Source organism: Strigops habroptila, chromosome 1, assembly GCF_004027225.2.
Source record: "Strigops habroptila isolate Jane chromosome 1, bStrHab1.2.pri, whole genome shotgun sequence".
Lineage (NCBI taxonomy): Eukaryota > Metazoa > Chordata > Aves > Psittaciformes > Psittacidae > Strigops > Strigops habroptila.
Window position 1 is genome coordinate 114262929 of NC_044277.2, and position 21949 is coordinate 114284877.

At 42.3% G+C, this 21949-nt stretch overlaps 1 protein-coding gene across 1 annotated transcript; it reads right to left on the reverse strand.

Annotated features, from left to right (window-relative positions):
* Positions 1-367: 367 nt before the first annotated feature.
* On the reverse strand, positions 368-19950 carry LOC115607059 (highly reducing polyketide synthase PKS6-like). The gene is made up of 7 exons (XM_030483865.1): positions 19909-19950; positions 12181-12249; positions 9863-10016; positions 9155-9315; positions 6479-6682; positions 6194-6375; positions 368-5920 (listed from the first exon to the last, which is right to left on the reverse strand). The coding sequence occupies exons 2-7, from the start codon at positions 12239-12241 to the stop codon at positions 368-370; spliced, it is 6315 nt and encodes a 2104-aa protein (XP_030339725.1). The 5' UTR covers positions 12242-12249; positions 19909-19950.
* Positions 19951-21949: the final 1999 nt, after the last annotated feature.

A 21949-nucleotide genomic window follows, 5' to 3' on the forward strand; every position in this document is an offset into this window, starting at 1 on the left:
ACGCAGTGCTGCACCAGCTACTAGGAAGAAAATTAACTCTATCCCAGCCAAAACCAGGACAGGTTTGAAAAATGCAATGTGTGTTAAACATCCAAATTTACCAAATCAAAATGTGAATGTATTAACCTACCTATTTCCAGTTAAAATGAAGGTAAAAAATATTGAAAGTAGCAAGTCAAACAATTGACTGGAATTAATACAGCTAACACAATGGCAGAAGAATGTAGTTGTGGGGTTTTCTGGGTTGATGCGGTAGAGTACACTCAGCATCACCAGATGTTCTACCCGGTCTGCAATGACTTATTCTTAGGTACTATGAAGGGTTCAGGTATCTTCGAAGTCACACAATCCCTGAATGAGAAGACGCCTATAGCCAGCTCCCATTTTCTGTACTTTCAACTACAGGGTGTTTTTCCTCAACTATTCCATTTGCCTTGCTTGTTTCTTCTAAAACTACTACTAAATTTGACAGAGTTGTGTGAGGATCAAGCAGTTTCACAAGAGGTATGTTCACCTTTCTCTCTTGAAAGACACGGTTCTGAATTGTCATAGCTAACATAGAGTCTAAGCCCAATGATGAAAGTGCTGTATTCATGGTTAGATCATCTGGGCTGAAGCTGGTGAGTTCACTCACCAGTGAGGTGATATAGTCTTCAGATTTGATTAAGGCAGCATCCTGGACTTGAGTTTTCTCAGAGGTTTCAGGTGTGCTCCTGAATTCTTCTGATAGAAATGATAGGAAGCGACTTTTGAGTGACATAATCTGAGATAAAGCATGACGTACTAAAGCTTGATAGTTTAATTTGACGATGGCTTGCTGCGGATTATTCATAAGTAAGCTTTTCCTGAGATACTCATGAATTTCATGCACTTGCAGAATGTCTATGCCCTTGGATTCCAGAATGGACTGAAGATGGTTTTGATTGAGCAATACGCCAAGGTTCAAAGCACCCCAGTTAATGGATTGGCCTGAAAGCCCACAGTTCCTCCTGTAGTGGCAGAAGATATCCAAGAAAGAGTTTGCGGCTGCATAATTTGTCTGGGTGGAATTTCCCAGAAAGGAAGTTACAGAGGAGTAGCACACAAAGTAGTCAAGCTCATGGCCTCTGGTAGCCCAATGAAGATTTAGGGTCCCTGCTACTTTTGGACTCAGCACTTTCTGAAAGTCAGCCAACTTCAGAACTTCAAGATAGCCATCGTGTAAAACAACAGCACTTTGAAATACACCTTTGATTGGACTCCCTGCAAAGATGTTCGCAATGGACTGGAAAGCTTTCTCAACATCATTGGTTGAAGTAACATCACACTGCACAAACAGTATTTTGCTCCCTTTATACTGCTCCTGCAAAGCTTTCATCTCTTCTTGCTTCTCATTGCTTGGCATTTTCCTGGAGAATATTGCAATATACCTTCCTCCATTCTTGGCTATGAATTTCACTGTTTCAAAGCCAAGTCCGGTGAGCCCCCCTACTACTACATAAACAGCATTGTGCTTAAACATCTTCTGGGATTCATACAGTGGTATATCTGAAAGCACGGTGATGTCCTTCTGCTTTCTCAGTACAGCAAGTGGGACAGATTTGCAGGTAAAATATGATATCACAGAGTTTATCCTTTCAAAGTTCTCGGTCTGCTGAAAAACAGAACCAGACAGATGTCTAAACTTTTTCATATCCATGGAATTGATCCATGCATGCAGGGTCTTTTGCAATTCCTTTAGAGATGCTTTCTGGAAAATGCTGGCAAGTGTAAGGATATGAAAGCTGATATTTTCATGATCCATTTCACTGGCATTCTGGATACATTCAGACTGTCGATTGCCACACACTATCACCACATCTTTAAGAAAGCACATGTGGGCCAGATCCTCCTGAGACAGTCTGTTTACTGGAGGAAGAACAACAAGGGCATTGCATAAGTTTATATGCTGGAACTTATCAGCAGTGGGCTTCGCAAGTACTGTTCTCCAACCCATCTCTTCTGCTGCCGCAGAAAGAACATGGCACAAAACTGATGATGGCTCTGTAGAAATAACACCCAATGTTCTCCCATATTTCCCCTTGGGTAATCTGTTATTGAATATTTCCCATGCAATGATAAAGTATGACATACAAGGGACATTCTGGAAGCATGGGAATTTCTTTACTTTGAAACAAACTGTTCCTGGAATCTGAACCCTGGATGATGCAGCAGATGGATAACATGAAACCACATAATCTCCCACTTTAACTTTCTTCACATCAATGCCCATTGCTGTGACTGTGCCACTGAAATCAAGAGCTAAAAGTCTGTGTTTGTCTGTTACTTGTGAATTCCAGTACAGTGTATTACCAAAATTATAACTAGAAACACTAATGGGAAAATAATCTTCTGAGTGGAGACATATTTTATCCAGCTGAATTTCAACGCTGTGTTTGTCAAGCTGAGTAGCAGTGGTGGTGGATAATTCAGCAGACAAGTCTTTTGCCATATATGGATCAGAAGTGTACAAAGTAAATATTTCTGAATTCTGGACAGATCTTACAGGCTGGCAGTAATCTGCATCTACAAAAGGTGTGCGTCTGATTTCAGACACATAAATTCTTCCTTGGCTGATGCAAATTTCTGGATATTCTGTAGTTTTGTGTTTGGCAAGAACATCTGCTAGCACTGAGATGTCCAGGGAACTGGCAGAGCTGAGGTCAATTACCTGAAATATGATTTCTGGAACTTCAACAATACAAGTTCTGGTCATGCCACACAATGCAAACCCACAGTTAATATGGTCTACGTATCTTTCGGTTGTTCTGTAGGTGATCACTCTGACTAAACAGTGTGACCTTTTCTCTCTTAATGCCACAATAACTTGGCGATAGGCTTCACAACACTTTGCCAATTGGTCTACCACTTTGCTTGGGAAACCTTCATTTAACTTTTGAATTCCCCACAGGAACAGAATTTCATTATAATTCTCAACCTCTGCTCTCATTTTATTCTGCATGTGGCCTTCCAGGAGGGCTTCCCAATCTTCGTACTTAATATATCTTGAATCAGGATGCAAATTTTTTTTGAGCTTCTCAGCTATCCCAAATTTGTCAGCAAACACTAGGACTCTGGGCATAGCCCCCAGATTTCCAACCATCTGTGAAAGAGATATTTCTTTCCACTTGTTTTCAAACATGAACTCATTATCTCTGGAAGATGTTTGTTTCATGAAAGTGATGGCAACACGCTTTAGTTCAGCCAAAATGGAGCCGTGTTTGTCCATAAAGCATCCACAGACCTCTAGGCAGTTCTCAGTGGATTTGTTTGTTCTCATATATATCATCATTTCTTCCTCCAGCGGCCGGAGCACCACCAGGCTGCCTATTTCTGAAGGAAAGCCTGGTCTTGACGAGGAAGTCCTTGAAGTCATAACAGTGGTCATTTGCAGAAAACAGTCAAGCAGTACTGGATGGATACAGTAGCTGTACATCTCTATGGCCGTCTCCCTGTTCACCTTTATGCTTGTTATAGCTTCCTTTAGTTCCTGGCAATAGTGCACATCACTGAGCTGCTTGAATATGGAGCCATACTGAAAGCCAGCCTGAGACAGTGCTTCATAAACCTCCTCTCTGCTAATAACGAACCTGCATCTTTGATAGATGTCTTTGGAGGAGATGGTGCTTTCTTCCACCAAAGCTTCAGGCCCCTTTTTTACTTGGCCTGCAGCATAAATTACATTAGAGGAAGACAGTATCTCAAAGGCTGTCACTGCTTTTTGTGGACTCAGCTTGATGCTCAAGATTTGGGAACTCTGTGTGAGAACACACGGCGCAGAAAAATTGATACTCATCTGACAAGAACTCAGAGGCACTTTAGGCCTTGAGCTGCTCACCACAGAGGCCAGACCAAGCTCCGCATAAAAAGCACCAGGGACTAAAGCCACACCACTGTGCTTGTGCTCATATATGTATGATGTTGTGTCCTGAGACAGCAGGCAGCTAAACTCCATTTTGTCACTACTTATGCTATGAATCAAAGGATGACTGGCACTGACGTCTCTTCCTGCTTCTTGATATAATTTCAGATACCTAATTAATTTTTTGCGATCAAATTGATACTGTGGAATGTCCACTGGAGCACTTTGATACCCATTATAAAAGTGCTGCCAGTTGGGATTATATCCGAGTTCAAACAGATTTCCTACCAGGGTAAAGAGTGTCTGATACTCTACATCAGTTTGCAAAGAAGAGAACACCTTTGTGCCCTTTCCTAGAGCTTCCTTTATGTTCCGCTGCAATGCTCGGTGAGGACTTATTTCCACAAACACCACATTTTCCCTATCTCTGGCTGCAGTTTTGATTGCTTGAGTGAAAGCAACAGGCTCACGAATATGCCGGGCCCAGAATTTGCCCTGAGCAAAGTCATTTTCAGAAGCAGCCACCCCAGTCAGTGTTGAAATCACTTCTATTTCCCCCTTCTGTTTTTCTAAAGGCTGTATGTTCTCTTCCAACTCCCCAAGTATCATGTCCATGCTGGGGCTGTGGTACGCAGCTGAGACACTTAAGACATGAAGAAAGATGTTTCTCTGGCTGAAGGCTTGTACTAAATCTCTCTGGACAGTATCCATAATGTCGGAATTCCCAGACAAGGTGCAGGAAGTTGGGCTGTTGAAAGCTGCAATGCACACCTTTCCTGAGTAGCGATGCAGATATTCAGCAATCTCTTCAACAGGGATGTTTCCAACCACCAGCATTCTGCCACTGTCAGTCTTTGCCTGCAGCCTGCTCCGGTGATAAATCACTTTGACTGCATCTGCCAGGGAAAGGTACCCAGCAAAATGCGCAGCAGCAACTTCCCCTACCGAGTGGCCAACAACAGCAACTGGCTTAATACCCCAGTATTTCAGAAGGGCACCGAGGGCAACCTGCAGGGTAAAAAGCATGACCTGGGAAAGCTCTGGATTCAACAGATCCTTTGGGCTATCACCTCTTGCTGGCAGGAAGCTGATGGGAGCATATTTCTGAAAAAGCGCTTCAGTTTCCTTACACTTGTCTCTGAACACGGGCTCTGAGTTCAGCAGTACCTCACTGAACTCCTTCAGCTTTACACCGTTGCCACAGAACACAAATACCAGCTGTGGTTCCACCTTTGACATGGCAACTTCAGTGCTTGCTGCTGACATAACCTCTTGATGCAAGTGTTGGAGAGAATTTGTGACAAATGCTTTTCGGTACCTGCAGTTGGCATGGCTTCTTCTGCAGGCAGACGTATAGGCCAGGCCTGGGAGGGTTATGGAATTTCTTGCGCTCAGCTGGTCAGCTGTGTCAGCCATTGTCATCTGAAGGGACTTACTTGATGCTGCTGACAGCAGAACTAATTCAAGAGGCCTCTTATAGGCAGGAAGAGGCTCTAGCTGCTTTGCCTGTCTGACTACAACATGAGCATTGGTTCCTCCAAATCCAAAGCAATTGATGGCAGCTACTCTTCCATACTCACTGGATTCTTCCCAGGGCTCTACAGTTGTGGGAATTGCTAGGTTTAATTTCTCTGTATCGATGCTGCTCATCTCCTTCGAATAATGCAAGGATGGAACAATTTTTCCATGATGCATCATCAGAAGCACTTTGATTAATGCTGCTGCTCCAGCAGCTGATTCAGTGTGCCCAATATTTCCTTTCACTGATCCAATTTTTAGAATGGAAACTTGTGAAGACCTCTTTTTACAAATGACATTACCTAGGCTTTCAGCTTCAGTAGGATCTCCAGCAGCAGTTCCTGTGCCATGTGCTTCAACATACTGCACAACCGAGGGATCAACATGAGTTTCATAAATGCTGCGCAGTAAATTCTCTTGCTGTATTTGAGATGGTCTTGTGATTGGTGTTATAAACCTACCATTCTGATTAATTGCACTGATGTTTATAACACCCCAGATTTTGCTGTAGTCTTCCTTTGCCTGTTTCATTAAAAAGTAAAATGATTTTTAATAATCTTATGCTTTCTCTGTATAGGAGAAAACAAAACAACAAAACCAAGAACAGACAAAGTATGATACTGACATTTAAATGTGTGATCCATTTCCCATAGCAGGGGAAGTACATAAATGCTTAATGCTTAATAAATGCTTCATTAATCTTAAGCTTGAATTGGAAAATCTTTTCTGGAAAAGTAATTTTAAGAGCAGGTAAGCAACCACTCTTATTTTACACTGCTTCACAAGCAGTCTTACCTTTTTCAGTGGTTTCAGGAAAAGAACACCACAGCCTTCTCCCCTTCCATAGCCATCTGCCTTTTTGGAGAAAGGTTTGCTTAGTCCCTCTGGAGAGATCATTTTTGCCTTACTCAGAGATACAAAGGTGCGGGGATCTATTATGCAGTTAACTCCACCACAAATTGCTGCCTCACAATCTCCTGGAGTAAAATAGAAACATACTCATGTTGAGATGTCCAGGATAAGAGATAGAAATCGTAGCAATCCTAATCTCATTGTCTAGCATCTCTTCAGTCCCATTACCTGATTTAATTGCTTGCAAGGCATAGTGCAGAGCAAAAAGAAAAGATGAACATGCAGTGTCAATAGCCAGTGATGGTCCAGTCAGATTAAATGTGAATGACACCCTGTTAGCCATAATGCTCATTGCTGATCCAGTACTATCATAATGATTTATTTCGGTCACTATTCTGCTTGTTATGACTTCATAGTCTCGATTCATAACTCCTGTAAAAATATCAAACACATGGCACATTAACCCAAGCGAGGAAAAGGGATGTACACTTCTAAAACTGATAATGTGTTTTGGTTTTTTTTGTTTTAATAGTAAACTACATGGCATCAGTGCTTCTATGGTGAAACTTTGCTTCAACATAAATCAAAGGCAAAACTCTCAGCAATTTTCCCTGGATCCAATCTACACAAACGTACCTAACACTTGAAATTGCTACCTGCACAATAAATAGCAAGCCTTTCCTGATGGCTTAGCTCACTGTATGATGCAGCTAAGCTCTTTGTAGCTTGTATCTCAGTTTGAGAGTGGTTGTTTTGATTTAGCTCTTGAAATTAAGAAGTTACAATGAGGATAGCTGGGATATAAATGTACAAGATATTAGTTTCAGTTCCTCAGATGTACCAATTTAAAGGTCATAGCATAAGCTACATCGAATGCTTTTATCTTTTGTTTGCTCACTGTGATCCAGTAAATAAGACAGAAATAGAAAAGAGGAACAGGGCCTGTGAGAGAAGTTGTGTCCTCTTTCTGAGAACATATAATGCTTGAAATACGGTAGATCCTCAAGTCCACGGGCATGTGTTAAGATGCAACATCTCTATTCGGAGAGCAAGGAATAGTCTTGTCTGTGAAAGAAGAGCAGATCTCAGACTAAAAGGTAAAGAGTTTACCCCTATAATTGCATCAGCCTAACTTTCCCAGAGAACTCCTCTTAAAAGAGACACAGATTACACCAGGAAAAATGTGCTGTTATTCTAGCTCCTTGACTGAATAGCATAGCATAACACAGCACAGCATAGCATAGTTCATTTGGAAAGGACCTGCAATGATCATGTAGTCCAACTGCCTGACCAATTTGCATCTCACCAAAAGTTAAAGCATGTTATTAAGGGCATTGTTCAAATGTCTTTTAAACACTAACAGGCTTGGGGCATCAATCTCTCTAGGGAGCTTGTTCCACTGCTTGACCACTCTTCAAATAAATGCTTCCTAATGTCAAATCCAAACCTCTCCTGACATAGCTTTGTATCATTCCCACAGTTCCTGTCACTGAGGAGAGAGAAGAGAGCAGCACCTCCCTTTCCACTTCCTCCTCTCAGGAAGCTGTGGAGAGCAGAATTCACCCCTCAATCTCCCGTTCTCCAAACTAGACAGACCCAGGGTCCTTAGCCACTCCGCACAGCACATGCCTTTCAGCCCTTTCACCAGCTTTGTTGCTCTCCTGTGGGCACCTCCTTTTTAGATTTTGGTGCCCAGAACTGCACACTCACACAACACGCAAGGTGAGGCTGCACCAATGCTAAATACAGTGGGATAATCACCTTTTTTGACCAACTGGTTATACTGTATTTAATGTACCAGTTCTCTTTCTGCAAGGCACTCCTTTCTCCCTCCTTTCTCCAGCCACTCCTCTCTCAGTTTATACTTGTGTCCAGTGTTACTCCACCCCAAGTGCAGAATCTGGCATTTTTTTCTTGTTAAATTTCATGCCATTGAGGATTGCACAATGCTCTAATCTATCTAGATCCCTCTGCAAGGCCTCTTGTCCCCTGAGAGAGTCAACACCACCTCCCAGTTTAGTATCACTGCAAACTTACTGACAGCGTATTCAACTCCTGCATTCAGATCATTGTTTAAAATAGTGAACAGAACTGGCCCTAGAATTGAGCCATGAGGAACACTGCTGGTGACTGGTTACCAGCCAGATGCAGCCACATTCACTACAACCTTTTCAGCCCTGCTTTTCAGCCAGTTCTTCACTGAGCACACTGTGTACCTGGTCATCTCACAGTTGGACTTGTCGAGAAGGATGCTGTGAGGGACAGTATCAAAAGATACTAAAATCCAGGAAAACTACATCTTCCACTTTCCCTTCATCCACTAGGTAGGTGACCTTATTGTAGAAGGGTATCAGATTAAACGAAACTTTCCTGTTGACTGTGCCTGATGACTGCATTGTCCTTTAAATGTCTTTCAACAACACCCATTATAATCTTGTCCATAACTTTTCCAGGTACTGAGGTAAGCAATTGGACAAGTGCACCTTAGTAGCATACTAATATCTACATGAGGATTTCTGATGGTTTAAAAGGATCCTAACCCCCACAACACTGTAACAATGTTATACTGGAAAACAGTATACTGGAAAACAGTATATTGGAAAAAAGTTTAGGCCTGGTTTGAGAGTATCACTCCTGGAAAGGATTGAGTTGAGGAGGCAGTCTAACTGTTTCCTGCTTCAGTCTCAGGGTCTGAAGATGCTAAGAGAAGCATCTAAAATAGATATGATCTTAATAATGATCTTCTAGAGTAGCCTAGTAATTCCTATGAAAAATAATCAGTAGTGTCAAAGCACAATAGCCTCAGATCTCCAGTGCTAGATATGCATGTAAAGTTTATGAAGGAGTGCTCCATTCTCTGTGAAGTTCAAACATACTTTATTCACCATTAAATTTTCATCTTACCAACAAAAACACCTGTATTGGTGCCACTGACAGCTTCTACAGGAACTCCTGCATCCTCCAAGGCTTTGTATGTGCATTCAATCAGTAACTTCTGTTGTGGATCCATGCGTTCAGCTTCCATATTATTAATCCCAAACAGGTGGTTGTCAAATGAATTAAATCTAAAATACACAGCCCAGAAAATGATACACTATCTATGCAATATGCATCTACTTCTAGACTCAAAGTACACTTTTGCAATTTCATAAAAAGCAAAGCAGTAACTGGTGTAATAGTACTATAGACAGTATGAATTATTTGAAAGGCTGGAGCCTAACTCAGATGCAGTATAAATACCCACTCATGTGGACTTTTGTGGACCAAAAAATGCAGACACTCCTGTCACATGGCACGTAACATCTCAACACATGGTGAGTATCTACATGAGTTCTGGATTATGTAATTTTTTGATTATGTTATCAAAAGTCATATGTGTTTCCAACCATGTACTTATGCACTTAACATGGCCTGCAACTAAATTTGCTCATCAAAGTCACACACCAAAAATGCCTGCAGTTTGACAGCTGAATGTTCATCATGTAAGATACAAGAAAGACAGTTCCTAGGTCCCATTTATAAGCTCTCCCTGTGCCTTGTACCCTCTGAAAGGCTGGACATATCAGTCTAAGAACAAAAAAAGTCAGTGGCAGAGCAGAATAACAGACTCACTCATCGAGAAGAGCAGCTCGTGTTGTACATATTTTTCCTGGCTTGTTTCCATCTGGATCATACCACTCTTTGGCATTGAATCTCTCAGGGGGAATTTCTTTTGTGCAGTTTTTGCCTTCCTCCAGGACTTTCCAGAAATTGTCAATTCCATCACCTGTTGCAGAAAGGTTTTTAAGTAGGTTAAAGTATGTGCTCCCCCTCCCCATGCAGACTCAGAAACACACACTCAGTTACAAGGAACTCCCTCGTATAAACCTAGGTTGCCCAAGTAGAATCGCCAGAGAAACAAATGATAATTCTTTGGCGAGAGGAAAATGGAAAGGCATGACTGATCCCTTCACTGCTTGCCTAAAAGCAAAGGAACCTCACAAAATCCTTAACCTTCTGCTGTCCCCATTTCCCTACCATGTCACTGCATCTACTATATACAAGCATCATGTCCTTAATGACTACATGGATATGATGAGGTCTTTCTGTATCTGTACAGCACCATTCCTCAGGCAGCTCCATTGACAGCAAAAGATCATCTCTGGCTCTTTGAAGACAGACTGAGCTTACAAAAACCAGGAAAAGGCCAGAGGCATTTTCCTTTGTCCCTAACACTAGAAGGGCATCTAAGTCAAACATATAAGTGTGTGCATATTCAGTGCCGACAGAGCCAAAATACCTGACTACTGGATTGTTAGGGACCTTGTCCTTACTGTTAGAGATACAGAGCTCCAGCTCCAGCCACTGAGGATATGTCTAGGCACTCTTCTTAGCCCTGAAACCAACTAACATGGCCCACATTTCTCCTCCTCCCACATTCCACTTCCCCCAACATACATAGTGGCCTCACGCATACTCAATCTGCAAATAGTCCCCTGCTTTTAGGCAAGCAGTGAAGGGATCAGTCCCCATGCTGCCCTGTGGCATGCCCAAGCACTGACCAGGAAAGCACTAACTGATGTGGGCTTCAGCACTGGGCTGGGGACTGTGCTAGCAGTCCGTAACAGTGATCACAGGACAGAACTGCCACCTAAGCCTTCCTACAGCTAGTCTTTCGTCATAGACACAGGCTCAGACACAGGGTAGTTTAACAGCTCCCATCACTCAACGGTTCTTTTGAGGCAAGCTCAGAAATGCAGTTCTGAGCATGCACAGCACAGGATGAGGGCACATGTTGACTTACTGCATGGCAAGGTAATTAAGAACAATGGCTGTAAAAAGAGTCCTTTTACTGGTGTGGCTGGACCAACAAATAGCTTGCACTAAATTAGTAGTTAATGCTCAAGCAAGACACAGCTACTACATATTTACTAGCACTTTACTAGATTCACACCATTCACATTTGCTCACAGCTATGGGCCACATAGTTACTCACATTCATACATACCACATATACCTATTGAATCTTGGACAAAGTGAAGCCAAGAACTGAAATGTGGTAAGAACAAGAAACAAAACAAGGAAAGGCAGAGATTAGCATGGTCACCTTTAAGGCTCAATGCTGGTTTGAAAGCACAAAATTGTATTCCACTCCCTGGATTATTTCTGGATTTTTTAAATCCATATCTATCTAATGTAAAGAGTACGGACAGTTTGACAGCAACAGACAGAACCTAGCAGCTTCTCACAGCTATCTAAATATTTCCACCCAACTAATCTCATAATATAAAGTCAATTGCCACTTTCACAGGGCCTGATCTAAACTGAAATTGTAAATATGAGACTACTGTAAGAGTCTTTTATTATGGTAGGCAATATCAGTTTTCTTTACTGAAGTCAGCTTCCTATCTTGTACAAGAGGCAGTGTTTAGGCATGTATTTGTAAGAGGTAGAATTTGACCAGAGACAGAGTTGATTTATCTCGCTCTTCTGAGACCTTTCAAAGTTTATACTGTAATAACAGAGGAAGCTTTCATTTAGGAAGACACAACCTATTTATATTACAGGCAGACCTGGTGATACTGACAGGCCCTCGATCTGTCCTGTCCCTATGGATGCATATTCCTGCAACAATGCACAATCATCTGGCCAGTGCACATGAAAAAGTTCAAATCATCCCAGGCCCATCCAGTTTATTTGTATGAGTTATGTATGTGCAGCTCAATGCCCTGCCCACAGCCAGTACTGCAGGTCTGTCTGTCAGTGGACAAATTTGAACCAATTAGTTTCCACCACAGTGGGACCTTATAAAAAGATCCAGCAAGTAGCAAAGCAACAAATTCTACAGAAGTAAGAGAGGAACATGTAGCTTTTCTCTATTTCAACATTAATAAACGACTGTGCTTTTCAATGTTTACTCAGCAGCCTGCTTTGCTTTTACCAAAACTTACCCCCGGGAAAGTTGCATCCTACTCCCACAATTGCAATTTCATCTGCAGTCTCGATCTCCATCTTCTGGGCTGCATAACAGAGGTATAAGTGTCAGACAACGCAAACAGTTACACATTTATCATTAAATAAATATTAGGTTAAAAGGTGAGCTTCCCATGCATACTTGCTCAAATCTTGATTAATCTTGAATGATATATTATTCATTGTGATGAGAAATGACACTCCCTACAGGTAACCAGAGCTATGCTGTATTTTTCTTGTCTCTACTTTTAGAGGGAAATCCCTGGCTAATTCACATCCATTTCCTTCTACTGTTTAACTTCTACTATTCCTGCCATCTGCTGATCTGCTCTTGAGCCTCTCCCTACATCAGTCCTGCTTCACTTCTTGTTTACAGAACTGAATTGTGTGTTGACCAAGGCACATTTTCAGCTCTATCATCTCTATCTTATTCACAAAGCAGATGTCCCAAACAGACTCTGCAAATTACCGGTTAAAGTCGGACCACCTCAACAGGCAACAGACAATCAAGTAGCCGAAGGAACAAAAGGTGGGTCTTCCACACCCTGGAAAAGTGCCTGGAAAGAAAAACCTTATTCAGAGCTCAGTTTTACTGGATCCTAAGGCTGCCTAGCTTTTGCCGAAATCAGCTTCCACTGTAGCCAGAGGTTAACCACTATAAACCACACTCAAAGCCACCAACAACTACAAGATCTCTCTCTTCCTAACAATGTGCAGTCTCCATGTAGCCCCACTATAGCCACATACAGCCCTTCAGTTCATTTGCGGCTTCAGAGAGAAAGTTTTTTGTTGTGAAGCAACTCAAAATACAATGTGATTTTTTTCAACAAATCAGATGGCAAAGAAAAAAAAAATTGTTTGGGATCAAATTAAATATCTCAGTATAGAACTTCAAGCTGATGGGGTTTTTTTCCTTTATTCTGGGAAGGGAATTTGTGAGATAAAAATCAGTTCAATTCAATTAATTAGAACTTACTAGGATGCCCACCTCAGAACCTTTCAGTCTTCCTGGACTTGCTTCAAACCACAAAGAGGATAAGATTCATGTTGAAAGGGATTTTTGGATATTCTTGGCAGTGGTGATAGATTCTCATCTCACTGATACCAAAGTAGGTGTTACAGTAGGCCCTTCTCAGTTATTGACTGACAGCAATGAAGCAGAGATGAGGCCGTTTTACAGGCCCATGAGTCATTCCTAGTTACTGTTTCTTGGAGGTTTGCTTTGAAACATGAAATTAAAAATGACTGCTCAGATTCATGCTTTGAAAAATTTACTTCTCGTTTCCATTAGACAGAGAACATTGAAAGGCCACCTAGCAAAAATTAGGAGACCAGAATCTGACTTTCTCTGAGTCAATTCTATTTTACCAATAATGCAAATTCTAAAATGCTATCAAAATTGTTTTATTTTTGGTTCTTTCAAAATTATCTATGATTTCTATGTTTTTTTCTATTTCATAGTTTAATTCCATTGCCAACCTAAAGCTGTGAAGCCCAAGATAGATACTCTTATCACAAAGATACTTTTAAGCATTGTTCCTAATTTAGCATTTAAATAGCATGTAAGAGAAAAATAAGGACTTTCCAATTATAACATAAAGTATATCTTTGGCATCTACTGAGTTATCCAGTGAGCTATGTAACTCTTACCTTATATCATCCCAGTATGGTGTACTAATAAGCTGAGTCTGTGGAAACTATTTATATAGGATTCTGTGAGGATTCTTTTTCAAACACGCATGCTAAAACATGGTGAAAATGTTAACGCCTTTCAAAATAAAAAAGCAAACAAGCCATGTGATTAGTCAATGTCCCCGACTAAAGTTCGAAACCGCTTCCCTGAAGTAGTAAATTCTTGATGAAATCAGGTTTGTAATCAGGTTTGCAGGGTAAGAGATCTGTCTTATCTAACTTACAGTTAGCAAAACAATAAATTGTTGCTATCATGCCATGAAATATCCCGTAAAAATCTTACGCTCTTAAGAATATGATTTAAAATAATGTCTTTAAAATAATAACTCCATTTGGTTTGCTTTTAATATCAACAAATCTGAACTAGTGTTCAAAGCCTCATCTATTTTTTGGCAGCACCATTTGTGAAAACTAAGCACAAACTCTCTACAAACTTAAAACCTGAGTTTCATGTTTGGTTCCACAGCTGCATTCTTCTACTTTTTAGCAGGACCGCTGAAATATGCAAGCACACACAAAAAGCCTTGTCAAAAGACAAAGAGTCCCAAAATATTTCTGAGTCCACCAGGACATTGAAAGCAGTACTGAGCTTTCTTTCTAAATCTGCCATCTTCTTAAAAGCAAAACAAACAGCAGAATATCCAGAAGTAACCTCTGAATGTTACTCTGCTAGATGCCTTTTTAACTCTCTCAACCAGCCAAACTCATCTTTCCCTTAACTTTGTAATGGAAACACAGTGTTGGATGAGCCAGGAGAGTTCATATATAGTTAATGTTTTCCCTGGTCGTGGGACTCAACTCTTTCCAAGAGACAGCAAAAAAACACTGTGCCGAGAAGAAGCAATTTAGACTATCACTGCTTCATAACCTCCTCTGAAAAACTCACATTCTGCTCTCCATTTCATAACTGTAAATCTCAGTAACTCACTTTTCTGAATTCTGAGGTTATCGGGAGTTATTTAATGATTTCTTTAACTAAATTAACCAACTTTTCTGATGTAATTACTAGGCCAATGAACAAGATGGCTAGTCTGAATGATTTTCTGATGTGAAAATCTCCATATTTTACATATGTCTAAAAAGTACTCTTGTCAGTACTGGTACCATTAACACCCCCTAGCAGAGCAGAATCGGAATTCATCAGGTGAACTTGGAATACACTGTGGAACTTTCATCGCATTTTCACAAGTACCATCTAAAAGTGATAAATGCTGGGCCATATTTTGAAGTATTGGTTAGGTATTGGAAAGAATATTGAAATTAATCCTGCACAGCTGTGGACATTAATTTCAATGCAAGTTAAACCAATCCGAACATCAGTGACCCAAACACAATATATGAACAATATGAACACCAGTGCAGTACTAAGAAAGTGCCGTTAATGTCATTGGTTCAAAACATAAGGCTGGTTTATAGTTATGAGTGTGTTGCCTGAGTGTTGATTACTTGCACTAGTATCATCACAGCTGGAGTATATTCATTAACCCAAAGTAAGGCAATGATTGCTCAATCCTTCTGAGAAATGCCAGTAACAGAAATATGAACTAAGCATGGAAGCCATGTAACAGTAACAGATTGAGTCTACTATTATAGACAGAAGTGGCCAATTTATAACTGAATTATAAGAAGTTGGTTTGTCATCTAGTTTCTTACACAATTCATCTAAATCTAGAAGCTAAAAGTTAAAAACGGAAACAAAACCTTGTGGCCAGGAGGGCCAATAGTATCCTGGGGTGCATCGGGAGGAGTGTGGCAGCAGGTCAAGGAAGGTGATCCTCCCCTGTACTGGACCACAGTGAGCCCACATCTGGAGTGCTGTGTCCAGTTCTGGGCTCCTCAGTACAAGAAAGACAGGCAGTTACCATAGAGGGTCCAATGGAAGGCCACAAAGATGATCAGGGGTCTTGAGCACCTCTCTCATGAGGAGAGATTGTGGGAGCTGGGCCTGTTTAGTCTGGAGAAGAGACAACTGAGAGATATGCATATAAATATCTCAAAGGTGGGTGCCAGGAGGATGGTCCCAGACTCTCTTCAGTGGTGCCCAGCGACAGGATGAGGAGCAATGGCCATAAACTGAAACACCAGAAGTTTCACCTCAACATGAGGAAGAACTTCTTTACATTGGTGGCAGAGCCCTGGAACAGGCTGCCCACGATAGGCTGTGGAATCCCCCTCTCTGGAGGCATTCAAATCCTGCCTGGACGCGTTCCTGTGTAACCTGCTCTAGGTGGCCCTGCCTTGGCATCAGGTTGGACTAGATGATCTGCAGAGGTCCCTTCCAACCCTAATGATTCTGTGATTCTGTGATATGGCAGGCGCTACATTTGCTTTGTCTTCCATGTCATTACAGTGCCCACCCCTGAACCAAACTTTTGGTTTGTTCTATCTAAATCTATGTCTGATAATTCCAAACAAAATATCTGAGTATTTCCCCAGGTTTTCAAACAATTACATATTGCCAAGATTCAGGTATAGGGAAATAGCTCTTCATTTGCCTAGTCTTCATTATTTCAATCAAGTTTTTCCTGTCTTTTGGTGGGAAAACATGCATGGAATCATAGAATCATAGAATGGTTTGGGTTGGAAAGGACTTAAAGATCAACTAGTTCCAACCCACCTGCCATGGGCAGAGACGCCTCACCCTAGACCATGTCACCCAAGGCTCTGTCCAATTTGGCCTTGAACACAGCCAGGGATGGAGCATTCACAACTTCCTTGGACAGATTATTTATGAAGATATTAAACAGCATTGGGCCCATCATTGATCCCTGGAGCACCCCACCTCTGACAGGTTGTCAGGAGCTATTTACCACATCTTCTAGTTGCGGCCAGTCGGCCAGTTCCCACCCACCACACAGACCACTTGTCTATACCATAATGCTTCAGTTTCTCTAGGAGGAGGCTGTGGGACACCTTATCTTAGCCTTCTTCCAGTCTTCTGGGATGTCCCTCAATCTCCACAACTTCTCAAAGATTGCGGAGAGCAGCCTCTCAGCGACATCAGCCAGCTCTTTTAACAACCTCAGGTGGAGAGTGTCAGGGCCCATCGATTTGTAGGGGTCAAGCTCCTGTAACAGTTCACATACCAACTCTTCCTTCACTGTTGCTGGGTCTATGTTTGCACCAACCTGGATTTTTGTTCCCAAAGCCAATGCTGCTGGTAAAGACAGAGGTGAAGAAAGTGTTGAGAATTTTTGCCTCTCCAGCGTTGTTGGTTTTGAGGCCGGTAGCAGATGCGTACTGTAAGATCCTCCTTGGAGACAACCCCTCTGATCTTGACCCAGAGGCATTTGACAGGGTATCCACAATCACCATAGTTGACTTCTATACATTCAGAGTTCTCCTTAACATAGAGCACAACTACTACTCCTCCTCTTCTCCTCTACCTATCTTTACGAAACAGCCTACAGCCATCCATCACAATCCTCCAGCCACGGGAGTTGTCCCACTGTACTTCAGTTATTCCTATGATATCATAACTTTCTCACTGGGCACAGACCTCCAATTCCTCCTGTTTGACCCCCACGCTATGTGCATTGGTAGATATACATTTGAAGTGGCTGGCCTCCTGGTTCTCATTTTGGGAGGCAGATAAGGAACATTTGACACTGCTCTGGTGGGCCTGGCTTATTCCCCAGTTGGTTGCAGTGGTCGAAGCATTGCCATTTTGGACCCTACCCCTCAGAGTCCTCCAGTTTAAAGCTTGCCTCACCAAGTCAGCCAGCCTGCTGCCAAGGATTCCCTTGCCTATTCTAGGCAGATGGATCCCACTCCTCCCTAACAGGCTATAGTCATTGAAGAGTGTCCCATTGTCATAAAAGCCAAACCCCTCACAACAGCACCCCAAAGACAGAAGTTGATTTGCATTGTACGTCTATTTCTGGCTGTGCCTTTTCCTCTAAATGGTGAAATGGAAGAAAAGATATCTTGGGCACCAATACTTTTCACTTGCACCCCCAGGGCCTTGTAGTCTTCCTTGATCCTGCCCAGGTTCCAGCTTGCAGTGTTATTTGTACCTACATGATAGAGTAGCACTGGATAGTTGTATGTGCTCTTGCCAAGTTGTGGCACCCTTTCAGCAACATCTTGGACCTTAGCTCCCAGAAGGCAGCATACCTCTTGTGATTCCCTGCTAGGCTGGCAGGTGGGTGCCTCAGTGCCCCTTAACAGAGAGTCACCCACTACGAGCAGTCGTCGTTTCTTATTGACATAACACTGTGTGCTGCTGGTACAGTTTCTCCTTGCAGATGTTGCTCATGTGTGTCTGCAGCTGTTAAAGCTTCATATCTGATTGTAGTGCTGGAGGGTGGGGACTGAAGCAAAGCACTGCTGTTGTGGATCACCTGGGCCCAAGGTGCCTCATTCTCTGTGGTGTCCACCACAGAAGCATGGTTCTGAAACCACTTACCTGTCTCTGTCTCAAACCCTGTAATACTGCATACCCTTTTAACTGTTTCCTGCAACTTGGCCACCTGATGTAACAGAGCCTCAACCTGTGCACACCTTGTGCAAGTACTTACCTTTTCTCCAGGTGAAGGGTCTGGGCGCTCACTGCAACCTACCATCTGTACTCAAGTCTCCTTCCTTACCAGTTCCACCTAAGTGGAAGCATCAGGCATCTCAGGGGCTTTCTCTGTAGAAGGACTGGTCTTAACTCCGAGGCGAGTGCCCACCATTATGGCAGAGACTTGGAGCACTTCCCTGGGCTGTGGACCTACAGGCAGGGTGCACAGCCCTTCCCACATGCCCTTCCGCACAAATGGCTGTATAAACTGTGGCACCCTCTCGATCCCTGTTTGCACATCCTGGTCACCACACTCCTGGTCACTCACACTCCCTAGGGCCATTTCAATCTCCCATAGTCTTTCCTGGTGACACCCAAGCCACATCAGCTTCTCCCTCAACAGCTTCTGGCTCCTAGCGGGGGTCTCTGCTCTTCCTCAGGTTCCCCTGGCTCCAGGAACCCCCCTATATGCCTGGATCCAGTGTCCAGCCACAGGACTTACCACTGCTGCTGCTGTGTGCTTCACCAACTTTCCTTAATATTCAAGAGCAGATAATTTATACTTTTCCCCAGCATTGTTATTGAACAATTACGATTTTTAATGCAAAAATAAATTGTGTAAATTTAAATCTAGCCTGTAACCAGAACAGTAATAAATACAACAGAAGCTCTCTATTTGACTGTTAACAGATTGCAGCCTGAGGCTTCGAGTGGCAGCTCAACAAACTCAAAACTGTTTAAGCAAAGCTCTTTTCCTTCGTGGTTGCTATAGACATGGTAACAGACCTCAGCTCAAAAGCATGTATCAGTCTTTACAGGTTGGCATGCTGTTACAAGATTACAGACAGCAAACAAGCTTTCACAGAAATTGCATCTTCTGGCAGTTTGTAAGGGTGTTACACAAGTGGTGAGACAGCCATGTAACTCTGTTTAAATATACATATGTATTACTGAAGGGAGTTTCTAACTGCCCAAATATACAGGCTGCTTTGCCAGTCTTGTAGAGAGCAATGTTGTATTTCACTGTTTTAAGAAACTTCACATACATTCATATACAAGACAGGCACACATGTACCCCAAACGTACACCAGCTCTTGAAGAGCAAATGGCTAATGTCAGCCAACAGAGAGATAACTAAAATCAAAGGAATTAAACAATCCACTTGCAGGATCTCAAATACACCAAGTATGCACAGTCATATTTACAGTCAAAAAAAGCAGTCAGTGAACATATAACTAGCCATGTAGATAAACACTGCACTGTAGAGATACCTCTGGGACTAAGAAGTGGACAGACTAAGAGACAGAGTTGCTTACTAATGAAAGAATTCCTAAAATGTATCATGTCTTATAGCCTCACAGCAAAGTAAACCAAGATCCACCTCAGACTTATGCAGTTCAGGGTACACTTCCAGGATTTATTTCTAATTCTTAGCAGCTCTTTCTCCAAGACAAGGAACAAACACGTGAACAACAACCCAGAAGAAAGACTTGATGGCTCTTCAGTTCACCTGTGGGCTTCCCTCTCTGATTTCTTGCTTCCTGCAAGCATGACTAAATGACATGTCAACAAAATATGTGGGAAATACAAGTTTTCTTAGAATCACAGAATGGTTCAGGTTAGAAGGGACTTCCGGAGGTCATCTGGTTTAATGGCCCTGCTCAAGCTAAAAGTTGAAAGGAAAAGTTGAAGTGAGGCTCAAAAACATGTTAATAAATGAGAGCAGAACAAATTCAACTTACCTAAAAAAGTTATTCGATGGTATAGATACCCACATGCAATGACCCCTATATTTTCTATACTCCATACTGAAACACTGACAAAGATTATTTTTGTTTTCTAAAGCATGTGTTCATCTACTATTGTCAACAGGAAGACAATACAGACTGGATCCAAATAAAGATTTCAAGAGCTACCTAAAGATTTCAGTGAATGTTAGGCACTTAAAAGACAAATTTCCTTTCAAATAAATAAATTTGCTCACATACCTGTCACTAATCTGGGAGGTGAATTGACAAGATTCCTCTATCTTCAATTTAAAAGATTCCTGAGCCCTGAAAATGTAAGCAATGCTTTCTAGACAAGCCTATGAAGTTCTAGGCAGACACACTAGTCAGCCTGATGAATTTAATCTGGTTTAGCTGGTGCAGAGCACACCTATCTCAACCAGCCTGGGTGGAGCATTTCAAAACATAGCACTGATGACATTAATTTAGCTATCTTCTGGTTGGCACTGGAGATGGTGAAACATCCCAGAAAATACAATGTCTACCATAATAGGGTTCCAAGTAACCTGTCCTACAATGCTTCTTTAGGCACCAGGGAATAAGTAGGAAGATTTTGTACCTTCTACCCTGAATTATCTTGCTATTTGACCAAGTAACTATTACATATAAAACCATTAGTCTTGATATGGAACTAGGGTCCCTCATTTCCATCTCCCAAATGAACACCCTAGCCTCCAGGTTGCAAAGCCAAGCTCCCTTGTGCTTGCCCGCTTGGTGTCCTCTTCATTCTCCTTATGCAACCACCCAGCTAAAAGGACTCTTAGCCATGCTCTACCATTCTTGGATAGGGGCTGTAGCAAATAAGATGAAGAAGTGGAACATCTTTACTGGTCGATGTTCACTTCTTTTTAATTCCAGCTTTCTCTCTGCCCAATTCTCCAGACCATCAAGGTCCTGCTGAATGGCAGCACAGCTTTCAGCTTTCAGGTGTACCAGCCACTGCCCCAGCTCCGGATCATCAGCAAACCTGCTGAGGGTACACTCTAGCCCTTCGTCCAGGTCACTGAGAAACAAGTTGAATAAGACTGGACCCAATATTGATCCCTGGGGAACCCCACTGACTACAGGCCTCCAACTGGATTCTACTCTGCTGATCAGGACCCTCTCAACTCTGCCATTCAGCCAGTATTTGATCCACTTCACTGTCCATTCACCTAACACACATATCCTAAGCCTTCCTACGAGATTGTTATGGGAGACAGTGCCAAAAGCCTTGCTTAAGTCGAGGTAAACAACATCCACTGCTCTTTCCTTGAACACCCATCTTGCCATGTCACCATAGAAGGCTACCAGACTTCTTTATCAGACCTACATCAGGCCAAGCAATGTTTACTCTTGGTGAATCCAAGCTGACTACTCCTGACAACCTTCTTCTCTTCTACATGCTTGGTGATCACCTCCAGAATGACCTGTTCCGTCACCTTTCCAGGCATGGAGGTGATGCTGACTGGTCGTTAGTTTCCCAGGTCCTCCTTCTTGCCCTTCCTGAAGATGGGAGTAGCACTGGCCTTCCTCCAGTCATCAGAGATGTGTGCACGGCTACAGGGATATGATATCATTGGTATCACAGAAACATGGTGGGATGGCTCCTGCGACTGAAGTGTTGGAATGGAAGGTTACAGGCTCTTTAGAAAAGACAGGCCAGGCAGACGGGGAGGAGGAGTTGCTATTTTTGTCAGTGATAGGCTGGAGAGTATGGAACTCTGTCTGGGGACTGGTGATCAGTCAACAGAGAGTTTGTGGGTCAAAGTCAAAGGGAGAACA

Bases quoted from the DNA above. Each gene is read 5' to 3' on its own strand.
- LOC115607059 (XM_030483865.1), bottom strand. From the start codon at position 12,241: ATGGAGATCGAGACTGCAGATGAAATTGCAATTGTGGGAGTAGGATGC. The intron at 9,316-9,862 runs GTGAGTCTGTTA...TGTGTATTTTAG, and splicing joins CGAGCTGCTCTTCTCGATGA to ATTTAATTCATTTGACAACC. The intron at 5,921-6,193 runs GTAAGACTGCTT...TTAATGAAACAG, and splicing joins TCCTGAAACCACTGAAAAAG to GCAAAGGAAGACTACAGCAA.